Below are 16,119 nucleotides of genomic sequence, written 5' to 3' on the forward strand. Positions count from 1 at the left end.
ACTCCATAAAGTCGTCTGAAGAAAACCTCACTCTCTCCTAATCCCAGCCTTAAAACAAAAGACAAGGTCCATTATTACTTCAGCAGCACAGAGAAAAGGAAATGAGAAGGGGACAAGGGTTGCTACAGTTTGACATGGGGCAATTAATCTTCCAGTAAGCGTTGTCAGGCAGAAATGAACACAAATGGATCACTCACATTAACCGGAGGAGTGTAGGTAGGGATTTTAACAAGCATTTACGAGAGTCCATTTTCTCACTAATGAAGAGGGGAATAAACGAAGCAGTGTAAGCTAGCATTATGTACTTAAAGTTGTGTCCTTTTGGCTAAAGACGCCTCTTCACATTCTTGACATTTCTAGTAGAGCCTGTATGATCTAAGCCAGTGCTGGAAGGGTTGGAAATTCTAAGGTTGGCTTAGAACTATGCATGGCTTACTTCAGAGCCCTGTGTCACTGTGTTCATTAGTTTAAAATCCCCATTAACCCTTCCCTTTCACAGAAAACTATCCCGAAACTCGTTTAAGCATCAAAACTCAGAGCATACAGTGTTTTGCTCATTTAGGCACTTTGCAGAAATGTTAAGGGGGAAAAGGATGCTTGCAAAAATTGTCCTGTGTTTAAAAGTAAACAGATGTCATGACAGTGCTTTTTTAAGCTGAAGTTTTAAGGTTTTTTTTTTTAATTGCTGTTTTTTCCAAGACTAAGTTATTAACAAATTGTGTTGAGATTATATGTGTATGTGTGTATATATATATGACATAAGTTCCACATAAAAGTTCTCATAGCCCTCAGGACAGATGTATTAAGAAGCAAAAAAGCAGGACTTGGAGAAACTGAGAACTAGCAGCTCCAAAAATTAGTCCTATTTGGGACAGCTTGAAACCTCCCTCTGTCTAAAAACCCAATCCATAGAGAAACCCAGGAATGACAGATTCACTGTCTTTTTTTTTTTCCGCCCCCCCCCCCCCACATTAGGAGTGTGCTGTGTAGCACTCGCGTGAGACATTTGAAACTTAGGATGCGATAGTACATTGTTCACATATTTCCAGCAACACTTGTCTGTTTCTTCACAAATTCCCCAAAACTTCTGAGTTCAAAAAGCAATAGCCTTTTAAGCAGTGGAAGGCCAGACTGCATGTGACACTAATTTGCAAAGTATTTGCAGTAAAGACTTGCTGACATTTAGAAAATACCTATGTGTCCTTGCTACGTGCTGTCTATTCAGGAAAACTTAATTGATCATAAAATCCATAACAAGGAATGAAATTTGTTTTAAACCACAGTTCTATGCTTCCCTATCAAAACTTCACAAGGCATTTTTCAGCACTATTTTTAATTTTTAAAGGATATCAGCGGAAAGATTTCTATAGTATATTTTATGTATACAAAAGGGTCACAGATGGTAAAAAGATTTGTTACTGTGAGGTAGTGTAGCATTTTGTGATTATAAAATTAATCTGTCTCTAAATCTGTTTAAAGAGTTTTCGCCATATAATGAGCAATATAAATTATTAATATTTTCATGTTCTTAGGGACTTTCACAGCCATAATTTTAGCAACACAGCTGTTTGACCCAGTGACATCATGTTTTGCATATTTTTGCATTTTAATGAGTTAGTCATTTAAAAGGTTACAAAGAAACCATAACTCATAAGTAATTAAATTATTTAGCAGAAGAAGTATAAGAAGATCTTCTGACATAGGTCACTGTGGGAAGCATCAATGTACTGACTTGCACCTGTTTGTTGCAGATAGGTAGAACTGGGAGCCTTAGTGCTTATTTTCTCATGGAAATGGGTAAATAAACATATGTGCTAAAACCAACTGAATTTTCTGTCACTGAATTGGAAGATCTTTAGACTGTAGTCACAAGCAGTGCTCAACACTAAGTGGGAATTACCTTCCAAGGCCTGGATAACTTCGAGATTTGACAGAAAACATTTATGCGCGTGACCTGTTTTCCTTTTACTGTGCAGAACAATATGAAATGGGGACCTGTGGAAAGACTGATGTTTAATCTTTTCTGTAATGGTTTAATTGATAAATTCTTGAAATGAGAGGTGAATCAGAGGAACTTGGCAACTTGCATTGCTTTCCTGCAATTTAAAGAGGCTTCCAAACCAGGAAAATCGCTGAGTACACTGAGATATCTACAGAAGAGGTCACAAAATGAAAATATTTATGAAAATCTTACACAGTTGTGAAAGGGAAGAAACAAGGTATAATTTATTAGAATAAATTTGAGCTTTTTTTACAGGTTGTGCTATGTTAAAATACATAAAATTGTATGTACATAAAACCTAAATTAGACATATGCATTTTGAAACACAAATGAGAATAATTGAGACCTACTATGATATCTTCAGGAAGGAGGCAGGGTGTATTGAAAAAATAATCTGAAGTTGAGAAATTGGGCTGTCAGCTGAGAAATTGGGATGCTGAGAAATACCAGAGAAACAGATATTCCAAGGTTCAAAAACCCTGCAAGCCGACTTCATCTCTGCACCTTATTAGAGCTTAACTTTCAGAGAGTAATTTTCAACCCCCTCGGTTTCCCTATTTGTAGATTAGACCTGATAATTACTTATTACTTGTGTGGGCTTTTATGAAGATATTTGATTACCATTCTGTTTCTGGTACATTTCTTTCAAAATGTTGAGTTCTGCATAAATGTGAGCAATCTTTTCCTTAATATCTCAGACAAGTAAAATGCGCACACAGTTATTTTATTCTCTTTTCTTACAAAAAAATTGCAAAGCATCCACGGGACACAACACTTTCAAAGCAGAGGATGGATCAAGCCTTCAGAATCCAGGCTTTAATTATAGGAGGGATAGAAACGAGGTCCTCTAACGTATCACTGACAGGTGCTGGGCCTTACGGGCAGCTGTTGAATTCTTTCTTTTGCAGAGTGTTTGGACCCCAAAGTTGTACATACTCAGTGAAGAGGAGCAGAAAGCATTATAGCAGGCTAGATAGTGATTAGGGGAGGATTATTTGCAGGTCTCTATGCTGCGTGTGTGGTTGGAGGGAATTCCCTTCCATTCAGCCTCCAGTGATTTCTACTAGAAAGGCTGAGTCTCACATTAGGGAGAGGTGATGAGGTTGGGGTTTATCAAACAATGTTTGAAGCAGTGTTTGAACATAAGCATAACGACTTTCTTTTTAATTAATGCACAGAATAAAGTTTATTCTATAGCTTTTAAAAAAAAGTTCTTTCTCACTTACCATGAGAAATTATTTTCTGATGAAAATAATAATGAAATGAGACAGTGCTTAAAAAGGCACAGAAGATTCATATCAAGAACACAGTACACAACTACGTGAGTAAAATGCTTGTAATATGTATATTGTATATTGTTCAGATTTGGCCTTGGGAACAAGTATCATAAAAAAGGATTACCAATCTTGCATAGTGACATATTTGGGTTGCTAATTATGGAGAGATGTAAAGCATGAACTCTTTTCAAAACTTTTCAACAGCAAAACTAAAATGGAATAACAGCTTAACTGGTGTTTTTTTGTTTCGTTAAGCCTTGAACATTGATTTTTCTGATATAGCTATGCTAACACCAAATTAACAAATGGCACAGTAAAACATATTAATGGCATGATTTATGGTGAAATAAGATGAATACGATTCTGTGTGCAAATAGATATGGACCTAATGCACTGAGGAATTAGAAAGCAGTAACAGAAAGGAAATGAAGAGTTTATTGTTTTTATAGCTCTAATATACATTAAAAGTTAGTAACACAGCAGGCGACAGTTTGGGTAAGTGTAAAGTGAATGTTTTGAAATAAATAGCAGTTGGGTGACCTGGGATGTCAGGGCTCTAGACAAGGGTCTGTGTTTGTCAATATATCCTACATGTTTTACAGACTCCTCAGGGAACAGGGGAAGATACAATTTCACCTTTTCTGTGCCAAAACATTTTAATTATATCTTCTTCCAAGTACAGCGGTTCAGTAACCAAGGAGCTGACATTGATGCATGTGTTGATAAAGCTGCAAACATTCAAAATGAGATTAACAAAGATTTCGAGGAAAGGGTGACAGCTAATTTTGCACAGTATTCTGCATCTAATTCAGGTCAGGGAAATGATAAAATATTCTATAACGGTCATGTCATCCAGGGAGACTTTTATGATGCTTTGTGTTTCTGAGTATTTGTGTGTACGAAAGTATAGTTCTTAATACATCATTCAAACAGGTTATAAGTTTTTTATTGAACATCTATTGGTGTAGCCATAAACAGGAATAAACTTCAGAATTTAGAGGCAATTTTATGTATGCATTGGCATTCATCACGGTGATGGGTTCCTTTTGTCTGATTCACCTTGAAAGCATTGACTTCCACTGCAAAAGGGAACCAAAACTAACATATCCATTTTGCAGTGAGGCTTAATATCTGCAAAAAGATCAGATGCAAAAAGAAAGTTATATAATTGCATTTAAGTAATCAAACTGTAGTTTCTTTGTATTGTGTGAGACCTTTTGAGAACATCTCAATGTATTTCTGCTCTATTCTCCTCCTCATTTGAAGGCAACTGACATTCTTCTTTCACTTTTCTTTTTGTTTGTGAAATTTCCTTCTCCTCTCTCTCTCCCTCTCTTTTTTTTTCTTATCCACTCACTTCTCCATCTGCTTTCACTTTTGTTTGCTCTGGCCGTCTCTCATCCCAACTTGATAATGAGGAATGCGGTGTGACCCTGACCTCTATCAGCCCAGGCGCGACCTTCTGACTGCCCTCCCGTCACCTTTGACCTTCTCTTTGACAGCTTGATTAATTACCCTGTGTTATGATTTATGAGTAAGTGCTATGTAAAAATAATAGACAACAGGTGGTCCTCTAAAAACTTTTTGTGGCATGTTTTCTTTTCCTGCCTAGCTTGATGAGCTATTTTAAGTCAGGGACTTGCTGAGACAATGCGCATTTGGCAGCACCACAGCATTTTTCTACCCTTGGACACCACGCTGGAATTCGGCACACTATGAGCAGAGGTGCAGAATATTGGGATGAAAATATTGCAATGGATTAACAAGGCGCACTCACCAAAATGCACGTTGGGTGGAAGCAGCAAATGGAGTCAAGTGACATTGCAGGCGTTTCAGTCTCAGGTCACGTCTTGAGAAAATTGCTCAAATAATGGAGGGGGCATATTTCAAGCTGAGCGGCATCTCCAACAGCTATGTTTACTTTAACGCTTCGCTGGTGACTTCTGATTGGTTGTCATGACCTCATCCTGCCGTTGCACCTAGGATGTTGCAACAGTGACATATACGTACCCTTCTCGCGGGGTGGGGGAAAAAAAGAACGGGACATATGTCTCTCAAAAAGATGAATGGATGTGGCCGTGTCCATTTTAACCACGGCCGGGTTTAAGATCTAACCACTTCAAGTTGTGTTTCCCTCGGGGATTAACTCTGATCTTGCTGCAAGCCATCTAAATAGAAATCTGAACTTGAAAAATCAGGTTGATGCGGCTTAGGAAAATGATCTCTTTCAGAGCCTCGCTTGCACTCCAAAAAGACGGTGACGTAGGTCAAAGATCCCACTCCAGCCCCTGACCTCCCTGGTCACATATGGTATCCCATCTCGGTGGATTAATATGCAGAGCTGGGTGCACCCAGTGCATTATTCATTTGGCCAGGCAGAAGAGATTTCCCGAGACTGGGAATTTACTTACTCTAGGGTTTGGGTTTTTGTTATTTTTGCTGTTTTTAACCTTGCTGTTATTGTATGAGGCAAGAATTTTGATATTCTTTCAATTTCTAACATCTCATTCAAACTTTTAGTAAGAGACCAACGTGCTATTACATCGTGCTTGCTTGCTTGCCACTGTGAAAAAAGGCTCATAAGGCTCTTCTGCATTTTTCTGGCTTGGTAGTAAAGGTATTGAGTCTCAAATCTGTGATATTTGTGTTTCTTTCCAACATTTGACTTTTTCAACTACTTTCCTTTTAATCATCATTTGCAGACCAGATCTTAAAACAAGTATTATTTGCATTTGTAACTGTTTTTGAACCTGAAAGCAGAGTTTACACCCAGTCTTCTACCTTGAGAAGTAGCTACTTGGAGAAAGCTACTAGATGGTATAGATTGTGTTTCCTCTTTATTTGTCTTGAAGAGTTAGAATTCAAGGAATTATCTGCTAATAGAGCATTCTAGGTTGAAAGAGAAACCATAAGGGTATCCAACGAACTGTTTTTTTAGAGGATGAAACTGAGATTGATCAGTGTTTGTAGTAGTTATCACATCTCATGGCAGATGTACCAATGCGTGATGCAGACCGATTTTGACATCTGGATAAAATTTGTCTTCTCTCAAGCGCATGGTAGGCCACTGGCCTTGGCTAGTATTGCTCAGTTGAAGACCTATGGAGGTCCCCTCTTCTTCTTCCCCCTCCAGGTCATACACATATAGTATAAAGCTAAACCTCCAGGTTTAGCTTTATACTATAAAATAACTTTGTGCATTACACAGCAGTTTCTCCTTCTGTATGGGGTTCACTGTAACTTACACTGAATGTATATCTCTTATTTTTCAAATGATGAAAAGCTTTAGCCATTTTCTTGGCCAACCTTATTTAGTCTCAGGAAGGCTTACTATGTTCGACATTTTAATACTACTATAAACTTATCATAACTGAAATTGAGATTTTTCAATAACATTGTGAGGCAAGTGCTTCTAAAGAAGATTTTCATTAAGAAAAGTTACTTTTTAATGAATGGGATTTTAGCTTTTGTTAAAAGTTATAATGTCAAAGATGACATAGATCACTAGATCATAATGTTTGTTAAAAAACTTTCTCTAAAATATGTTAGGAGTTTTGTATGTTTATAAGTTTAATAGTGTATGGTAATTGTTTATAAGTTTAATGATATAAGTTTAATGATGATATGTATTTTTTAAACATAAATAGATCTTAAAAGCAACATGCTTTACCTGGAAGTTATTTAGGGCTGAGTATAACTTTGTAATAGAAAATGTATGTTTGGTGTAGGCAAAACAAGAGAGTGGTGCAGTTTTAACAGTGGTTCCGGTTTTCCGTACTGTCCTTACAAGTTACTATCAAATCTTTTTTCTGGTGCCGTTGTTTAAATCTTGCAGCTTAGGCTGCAGGAGTTATTGAAGATGGAAAGGTAAAGGAAAAAATACTGCCTCATCAAAACAATATGAAAATAGATTATTTTCTTAAGAGAAAGTCTTCAAAATTGTAAGGCAATATTTTTTCCTCAGTTTTAGGAAAAATGCTCTCAGTTATCCCTTAATTATTGTAATTGTCCTGCCAGGAAGAAACTGCTCTCTTGGAAAAAATAATTTGTAAAGGGAGACGTGTTATGCTGCTTAAAATGTAATTGATAAAACAAAAAAAAATTAATTGATTTATGAAATAGGGAATTTAAAAATGGAATCATATTTCATCTGTTGGTGTTTGTGTGAAAAATTGACATTGTGTCCTCATAAAATTGGACAAATGAGTCATGTAATTTTCAGTTACATAATCAATAACTTAGACAAATTCTACTTCTTTGATGATTTATGTGTCTGTTTTGCGGTGAACTTCAAGCGAGCGCTGAGTTTCAAATTTCTGCAACACTTGTGAGCCCGTAATAAACACACAAAGTTTTTGTGTTGGGCGTTGTGTAGAAAGCAGAAGGGATCAATACCCTGAACGTCTCTGTTTCAAGCGAGCGGGTCAAGAAGATGAGCAGCACACAAAGGCTTCCCCCTTGTGCACTTAGACCGCTGAGCGCTTTGCGCCGTGCTGCAAAATCCTGCTTGCATCTGAGGTGCCCAGGCTCGCGTTGCTCCCAGATAGCTATGTGTGAAGTGATGGCATGGGTAAAATCTGAGATCTGCTTGCTTTTTGTTTGCAGTTTCTCTTTGCTTGCCCACCCCGGCTTGCTGCTTTTATTTATTTATTTATTTATTTATTTCAACTCAATTCACTGGGTAGGGAGGGCCGGGAAGAGACATGACAGGAGACCACTTACTCATGGCCCCGAGTCTAGTAAGGAGGCAATTTTCTCTTTGGCCTGCGGTGACCTTTTTTGACTATGTGCCTCCCAGCAGAGACAGTGTGCTGAATGCTGCTATTTCACCCTGGTTAGCCGAGTGCAACAGCATCCTTCAACCTCCTTTTGGTGGGAGGAGAAGCGCGGGCCAGCATTTGAGGAGGGCGTGAAAAGTTGGGCCGGCACAAGGGAAAGAGGGGTAGGCGCTTCCTTCAAATGTGATTTTAATAACTAGCCGAGTGTGTCCAACTGTAGAAAATCACCGAGCGCCAATCTGTCTACCTGACAGTGGTCACAATGCGTTACAAGGTTTTTGAATAGCTCTACAGATTAGAATAAAGCAAAGCCAAATAAAGTATCTTTTGTTGGAGTAGAGTTGGTTTACTCTGGTCAACCTAGGTATGTGGACAGCTTTGATCCTCGGGCCTAGGCTAAATGCAAAATTTAGCATCAGATAAACAGCTAGGATGAAGCTGCTTGGTTAGAGAATTAATATAGATGTTTTCAAAAAGCAAGTCTTTATTCCAAAAATTGCTTTTACAAGACAGCTTGGGTTTCGTTTGAAGCCATAGGGACTTTAAGGACTCATCTGTTAAATGCATGTGCTTCTCTTCTCACTCTGCATTTCCGATTATAATGTTCACGAATAATACAATTGTTATAAGGGTTGCCGTCATTTAAAAATCATAATAAAATAATGAGCTGATTAATTCAGGGTTTATTTCTCATTCATAAATTCCTGTGTTTTTCAATCAGCCCATTTTCCGAGGCACAAAAATGCAGCTGGTATTTTCAAAAGCATCCCACAGATCACAAATTTTCCCTGTGTTTTTGAATGTAGGACATAATCCCAATGAAGTTTTTGAGCAGATTTAAAGAGGTACTTATAAGTCATCGGCACAGTAAGAGAGTTGACTTGTAAACAGCAGCAGTGAATCTCTTTCTGGTAGAGATTCATTGTGGCTGCCACCATTGGTTCATGCGTGGTATGCTTGGGGTCAGCTTAACAAAAGGTTTTGCTATTTTCAATTGTGCTGAATAGTTTTATGTAATTTATATATATATATATATATACATGAAATCTTTTCTATTAAAAAGGTTTTTATGGGTTGAGCATAACCCTTTGTATTCACCATTCTGTAGAGGTCATATAATATTTTGCTTTAGTTCTAGTACTTTTTTTTCTGTAAAAAGTCATATAATGTACTTATGAATAACAGCAGTATATTAAATTATATTAAAGGTAAAACAGGCAATTTTTCTGATGCTGAGGGATGTGTATATGCATAAAGGCATGCACAAACATATACTGACACATCGATATTCTTTTAATGACAAAAATGAATCAAGCAGAATGTTCTTAAAATAGTCAGAAAATTATATTGTGTGAACTTACTGAAATAAATACGTACATTCTTAAGAGCATTCAAGTAGATTCAAAGCATTTTCAAGTATTAAATCTCCCTTTTCATATTGCTCTTTTTGTCTCTTCTAAAACAGGAGGGCTATGGAGTAATAGTACTGAATCCCAATGAGAACTATATTGAAGTGGAGAAGACAAAAGCCCAAGTACAGCTGTCTTCTGATAGCTCAGATGAACCTGCAGAAAAGAGAGAAAGAAAAGATAAAATCCAGAAGGAAACAAAGAAGCGACGTGACTTTTACGAAAAGTATCGAAACCCCCAAAAAGAAAAAGAAACAGTGCAGATGTACATTAGAGTAAGTCCCTTTTAGTTTTGTTTGCCTTTCTTGAATAATGTGTGTATATGTTTACTGTTTACATTAGAATGCCCTGTATGTTTTTGAACATCAACACATTACTTTAGATGGCATTCAGGAGTTCATTCACATTGCCCGGCTCTTTATATTTTGTTATTTATTGAAAGTGAAGATTTGGAAGAGTTACAAAACATTCCTTTCTAATTTCAAAGTGGAGCTTCAAATAAATCCCAGAGGAATTCAATGGTGCTATCAAAACAGAGAATGATTTAAGGGAGACTTTGTAAAAATGGTTTTAAACAGAGGTATACGTAAGAAACATTTTCCACAGCAGCTTAGGTGAAATAGTACTTTCACAACATACCATTATATTATATTGCAATATTATATTGTCTTGTATTGGATGCACAGTAATTTTAGCGTGATAGTTTAATACTTTGCCTGCTGAATTAATAGTATATTATAGAAAACAGCAATGTTCATCTTGTGTGGTAGCTGATTTACCCTATAATGTATTGTTTGTCTATGAGCCATCATACATTATGTTGCGGCTAAACATCTGAAGGCAGATAAAGGCAGAGAATTATTAAGATATTAATAAATATTTAAGCCAGAATAGTTTAGGAATGGTGTAATGATGAAACTGTGTCCATTGCTCTTTTCTTACTCAGTTAACCTTTGGCACTTTGTAATGCTACCAGCATGGAATCGTTACAACAGTGCTACCCGAGGATTTCTACTTCTGCAGGGGGCACAAACAATATTATTTGCACTTTGACACAGCCTGCTTCATATACATACTACGCATTTCCATTCTAGACTGAGTCACGCAATTTCCAAAACCCTTATTAGGAAAGGGAGCATTTTCAGCCGATAATAAAACATGTCAGAAATGCCACAGTGCAGTGAAAACACTAAAAATGTGAATGCCTTTTGATAAAAAAAAAATCAAGCAAAACAAGCATTAGAATCATTTCAAATTTTTGATGTAGATTAAAATAACAATAATTTATAGGAGAAATACAGTTTTACTGTCTGGCTAAAGAATTAGCAACCTGGCTGTGAGAATGATTAATATCATAAAATATTATTGTGTCCTTTGAGAAATGTCTCCCTACTTAGTCTGAGAGACAACAGGACACGCGTATATATGTTTAAAGTTATTAACGGCACACTTACTGTTTCTAGCTGTTACTTTTTAAGATATAAGCCTGCAGCAGTCAGTCCCTGCCACTTCAGAGAGAAAACCAGACTCCTAATGAGGTGCATCTCAAGCTAGCAGATATTGTGCACTGCAGAAATGTGTGCAGTCAGCATGCTGGTTTGGTGTCCCCTTGCTGAAAAAGAACCTTTTCTAACAGATTCACCCTCTTGTGGATCCCTTGCCTGATGGGGCATGAAATTTGGCTTCAGGAGATTTGACCCACAAGATATAAAATGCCTGACTCCATACTGTTTTCTTTCTTATGTGAATATACACATTAAAAATTACTGTTGCCATTCCCTTTATTATCTTCAAACCAGAAGACGAATAGTATACATGTTACTGAAAGTGTATGTGGTGGTCTCCTTTCCTTGACAAATTAACTGAAATGAATTTTCCAGTGAAACTGCTGTTGTATGCTAGGTTTTAGTTTGTTTTTGGCTTGGGAAAAAAAAAAAAAAGGCTACCTTGAGGGTACCATTTGCTCTGTTGGCAGAACTATGACTTGGTTGCAAGGGGAACGATGAATTTAGCATACTCTGCTCTCTTTTCCTTTTCCATGCACATAGGTGTGTTAATCTGGCCATGCATAACACGGAAAATGGTGCAATTTTTATAATATTTGTGGTGTATTTTGGGCATGCTCCAGAGAGTAGCCTCGTGGGACTTGCTTCTAGGTTTATCTTAGCCATAGGCTATTGTGAGGTACAGTATTGAAGTTGGCTATGGGTCAGTATTCTTAAAGGGCAATTTAGGTTTGATTTCTGTATTTTTCTGTGATATAGGCTGCCTTTGACTCATTGGGCTGTTGAGGAACTTAAAATATACTGTCACTTCAAAGAAAAACTAGAGGATGATGTTACTTTCGTCGTAATATCATTAAATAATTTTGAAACTATTCAGTAAACCTTATGTCACTTGGTCAAGAATGGCAAACTGCAGCAAAGAGACTAAGTCAGAACTGCTGTTCCTCACAGGACTATGGCAAATACTTGCACTTAAGTGCAAACAAGCAAGATAAGACATACACAGTATGTAATATTGAAGGAAGATTTCTGTTGAAATGTCCCGGAGAAACTTTTTAACACTGTTGATAACTAGAAATAGATAATATCTGTTGTGTTTTCTTACAGGGTTGCTAACCCTAACCGTAAGAAAGATCTGATGAGGAAGGGCCTTTCATGTCACCCGAGGCTCTACATTACATAGTTAGGCTTTCCAAGATTTGGAAGAATGCATCTCTTCCGTTATTCTTTCAGCACTTTCTTTATTTTCATAGAAAAATACAAACACCTGGGGTTTTCAAAAATAAGAGCAGAGCCTTAAAATAAAATAAAAAATCAAAATATGCTGTGTTTTCAAACAAAATGAATATAAATAAAAATGAGTATCAGAGTGTGTAGTGTATTAAGCATAGTGCTTGAAAGATCAAAGCACTTATTGTTTCATGCTGTGGGTTTCCTTAACTATGAAATAATGTACTTTCTGGCATACATTAAAGCTTGTTAACAGGACTGATTTGGTCTGGGCAATAAACATCATGTCAAACATTACGGCAGAAAAACCTGCTTAATATGTTTTGTAATAAGACAGAATTTTTTGTTCTTGAAAACATCTGCCAACTGAATTCAAGAGTGAAGACAGAAAATGTCATCAATTCAGTAACAGTCTTATAAATTTGCTTTCTTTTTCAGCAATGCAAAACAAGGAAAAATCTTCTGGGTTATCAACACTGCCCACAATAATTTATAGAATGATTAAACCAAAACATTTTCCTTTTATATAATGTGTTAATGAATGTATAATGGATTTTAATATTCTTTCTGTTCAGATTTTAACAAGCAATTTTAAAGACCAGGTCTTTAAAAGGTCTTTTTAACAAGACCATTTTTAAAAGCATCTGTTTTTTCATGTGTTGGATTAAGAATTGAAGCAAATAGCTAAATATGTACATACATGCTTTTGAAAACCATATTTCTATCCCTACTTATAGATATTACCTAACATTTTTTCTTAGACCACCAGAGGCTGCTGCTGTACACATTGGCTAATGCTTTTCCCCAGAAACTTAGGACCCTACCCAACCTTCATTTATTACTGAACTAAAGTCAGAATTTGTTGACCTCTAACCTTTTTCTATGGCAACAGATCATACAGGTTTAAAGGTGACATGATTATTCTCTCCATCCTCCAAGCCATATCGCACTCCCTACAGATTCTCACACTGACACCGTCTTCTCTATGTTAAAAGGCACTTAGAAATGTAAATCGTATTTGTCCCTTCTAAACAACATGCGCCACTTAAGTATGTGGAATGGATTCTGAAATGTTATTAAAGAAAAAGTATAAATCTCGTACAATAACTGTAATTTTTAATAATGTTATCCTCGCCACAAGAGTTAAAGAATATCAAAGAGGCAAGTATTATAGGAAGAAGTAATATCTTTTATCAGACTGACGGATGGGGTCAAGTTTTCTGAACAATAGGGATAAACTTTTGCTGGACCTGTTCCTGGGAAATACAGAAAAAAGGACAGCTTGTTTTCTTTTTTTTTTTTTTTCCAACTAAGACTAGCTGTTTAATAAAGACAATTCTTACAGCAAGTTTTATTTTTGCTATAGCAAGCTATAGTATAGTTGTACTATAGCACAATGTAGAACTGTGCTATTTATATTAGCAACTGATCAGTGGAGTTAAAATAATTTGGGATATAGCTTATTTTTCGATAAATACTTTTTTCTCACATCTTCTTGGGAGCTTAAATAGAAAAAATCGCGTGCAACTAATTAGTTCATTTTACAGAAAATAGATGTATCGGGATTATTCCTACCAATTTTTATAGAAAAGTGACAACAAGAATGTTACCATTAAGACATAATAAGCATTATGCAAGGTTAAATATTGAGTATTTGCTAGTGGGCAGGAAATCCTGCCTTATTTCTGCTTATTGTGCCTGCAGCCTTTATTTTGTGCTGAAGATTGAGCCTTTTGCAGAGCGAAGCAGTGTTGGTTCCCACTAGCTACCTTGGCTGTGGCCACATTGGTCCTTCTTGGGCAGTTGCCGCGTCCTTCACCTGCTCAGTGACTTGGCAAGGCAGGAACCCAGTCCAATCCAAAACCCATGTGGCCGCATTAGCGTGCTGCTGAGCCCAAACTATCAAGGCCTTTATTCCAGCAGAAGGGACAAAATGGTGAGCGTTAGATAGACGGCTCCCGAGACACCAAGTGAAGTGCTCAAGTTCCAAAGAAGTCTGTGGCAGAACTAGGAAACAGAACTCAAAATATCTGAGGTCTCATTCCAATGTGTATGTGCTAAGAGCTTTTCTTTCCCATTATAAAGTCTTAATTTCTGTTTTACTTTACCAAAATAACCTGTGATATTAGTTTGTCCGTATTTTTATTTCAAAGCTTATTACTTCCTTCTGGCTTTGTGAGTTCTCTTTTTCTTCTAAGCAACAGCCAAGTCATCCTGAGAATGGGAAAACTTGGGAAAACTGCTTGGAAACTTGCACAGTTTTCGTGCTCTTTCCCCTACCTCCCATTAGCCTTTCAGAGTTAGAACCAAAGAAACAAAGTTACTGCAATTGAAGTGCCAGCACATAAATGTCTGTAAATATTTTAAGTGCCCTAGAGTATTTGGGACACCTGCAGTGATCTGACAGATGTGTTACATCTTCACGAGACCTGCATCCTTCTGGCCCAGCAGCTGGAAGCTGGATGTAATACCCTAAGGCGTCTAAAATGGCACTGGGCATTTACAGTTACACCCCTGAATCATTCCCAAAGTGTCCACTAAGTTTTAAACTGCTGTAGAATTTCTGTTTAACAGGGAAAAGGGTAACTATAAAATTTTCTTCTACAGACACTGCAATGAGCAGATACCTTTGTATTAAGTATATAAGCCACAGTACGTAGAGTTTAAAATATAGTACCATTAAATGCCTTGTAACCTAGCTATTTATCTTGTGCAGTTAAATTAGGTATTTTAGTAAATTCTGGGTTTGCAGAGACCTTTCTATAACATATTTTACCTTTATATTATGTGTCACAGAATGGTTCTATTTGTCGCTTTTGCCTTAAGCAGGCAAGAAAGCCGAAAAGCAGATAATCACCAAAGGCAGATTTTGCATCTCTTCAAGAGCTCTACTGGCCCTTCATTCTGCCACAGCCTGCCTTTGTTCTGCATTTCACAACTATAGTTTAATCAAAGAAAAGGAATAAATTGGGGCCATCTAGCTTTTGTGTCTTTCATTACGTGATGTTGGACAAAATGTGTATTGTTAGCCTGGGCTCCTAAAAGTGAGGCGAGCTCTGTGAGATTCCCAAAGAAAGGATCAGCTTGCATCTCTCCTCCCACCGCGAGTGCTGCAGTACTCGGGTTGCCCTGCAAAAGAGCTGCTCTTGCAGGTCACCCAAGTCATCCGTCCTTTCAGTCAAGACGCCGGCTTACTAAACCTGGGCACTTACTTAGTGAGCTCATCGGAAAGACAACCAGCTCAGCACAAGGCAGAGCTACTTGTTGAAGGCAAGGGTGAATAAAATTGTTCAAACTTATACTCAGACCCTGGCTATCTTTGATTGTGGAGCTATAGCAGTTAATGACTGAAAAGACCTAGTAGGTCACGTAGGCCATCCTCCTGCAGGATTTGTGCAGATTGGTCTCTGTAAGTATCCTTTATCGTTTCTCAAATAGCCTCAAAGGAAAATGTACTTTTAACTGATATCCGAAACAAGGATAATAACTTCTAATTCACTGTACACAGTTACTGCATATTTTGATACTAGTTTTGCGTGTGTTTGGAAGAATGGCAGGAGCTCAAGTGGTAGCATATACCCTTTTTGCAGAACTTGGAGATTCTTTATATGTTTGTTTTTTAAAGGATCATTTGGACAGATTAGTTAAATCATTTAACCTTCATATAGTGAAAGTTCTACACGCATATTTGGGAATTAATTTCTATGAGCTAAATTTATGCCGTAACTCTTTGATACGAGTCATGCTGTTCCAAAATAACTTTTTTTTTTGCCCCCTTCACTCCTGGCTTCTAAAAATATTTAGGGGTATTGAATAGGATATGTGAGCTGTACCTTAATGCACGTTAACAACATTTGTGGAGACCTAGGAAATGAATGCCAGCAGCCAGGGAACTGGAACACAGAGTGCAGGGCATTC

At 37.1% G+C, this 16,119-nt stretch overlaps 1 protein-coding gene across 4 annotated transcripts in view; it reads left to right on the forward strand.

The window, feature by feature from the left end:
* ARB2A (ARB2 cotranscriptional regulator A) overlaps nucleotides 1-16,119 on the forward strand; it is a 226,433-nt gene that overhangs the window by 85,579 nt on the left and 124,735 nt on the right. For all 4 annotated transcript variants that reach the window (XM_088536388.1, XM_088536389.1, XM_088536391.1 and 1 more), the window contains one exon: nucleotides 9,523-9,741. In XM_088536388.1, coding sequence (XP_088392514.1) covers nucleotides 9,523-9,741 — 219 coding nt within the window. The remainder of the gene's footprint in view (nucleotides 1-9,522; nucleotides 9,742-16,119) is intronic.

Source organism: Tinamus guttatus, unplaced genomic scaffold, assembly GCF_059628265.1.
Source record: "Tinamus guttatus ecotype Peru unplaced genomic scaffold, ASM5962826v1 Tinamus_guttatus_pri_ptg000661l, whole genome shotgun sequence".
NCBI classification, from domain to species: Eukaryota; Metazoa; Chordata; class Aves; order Tinamiformes; family Tinamidae; genus Tinamus; species Tinamus guttatus.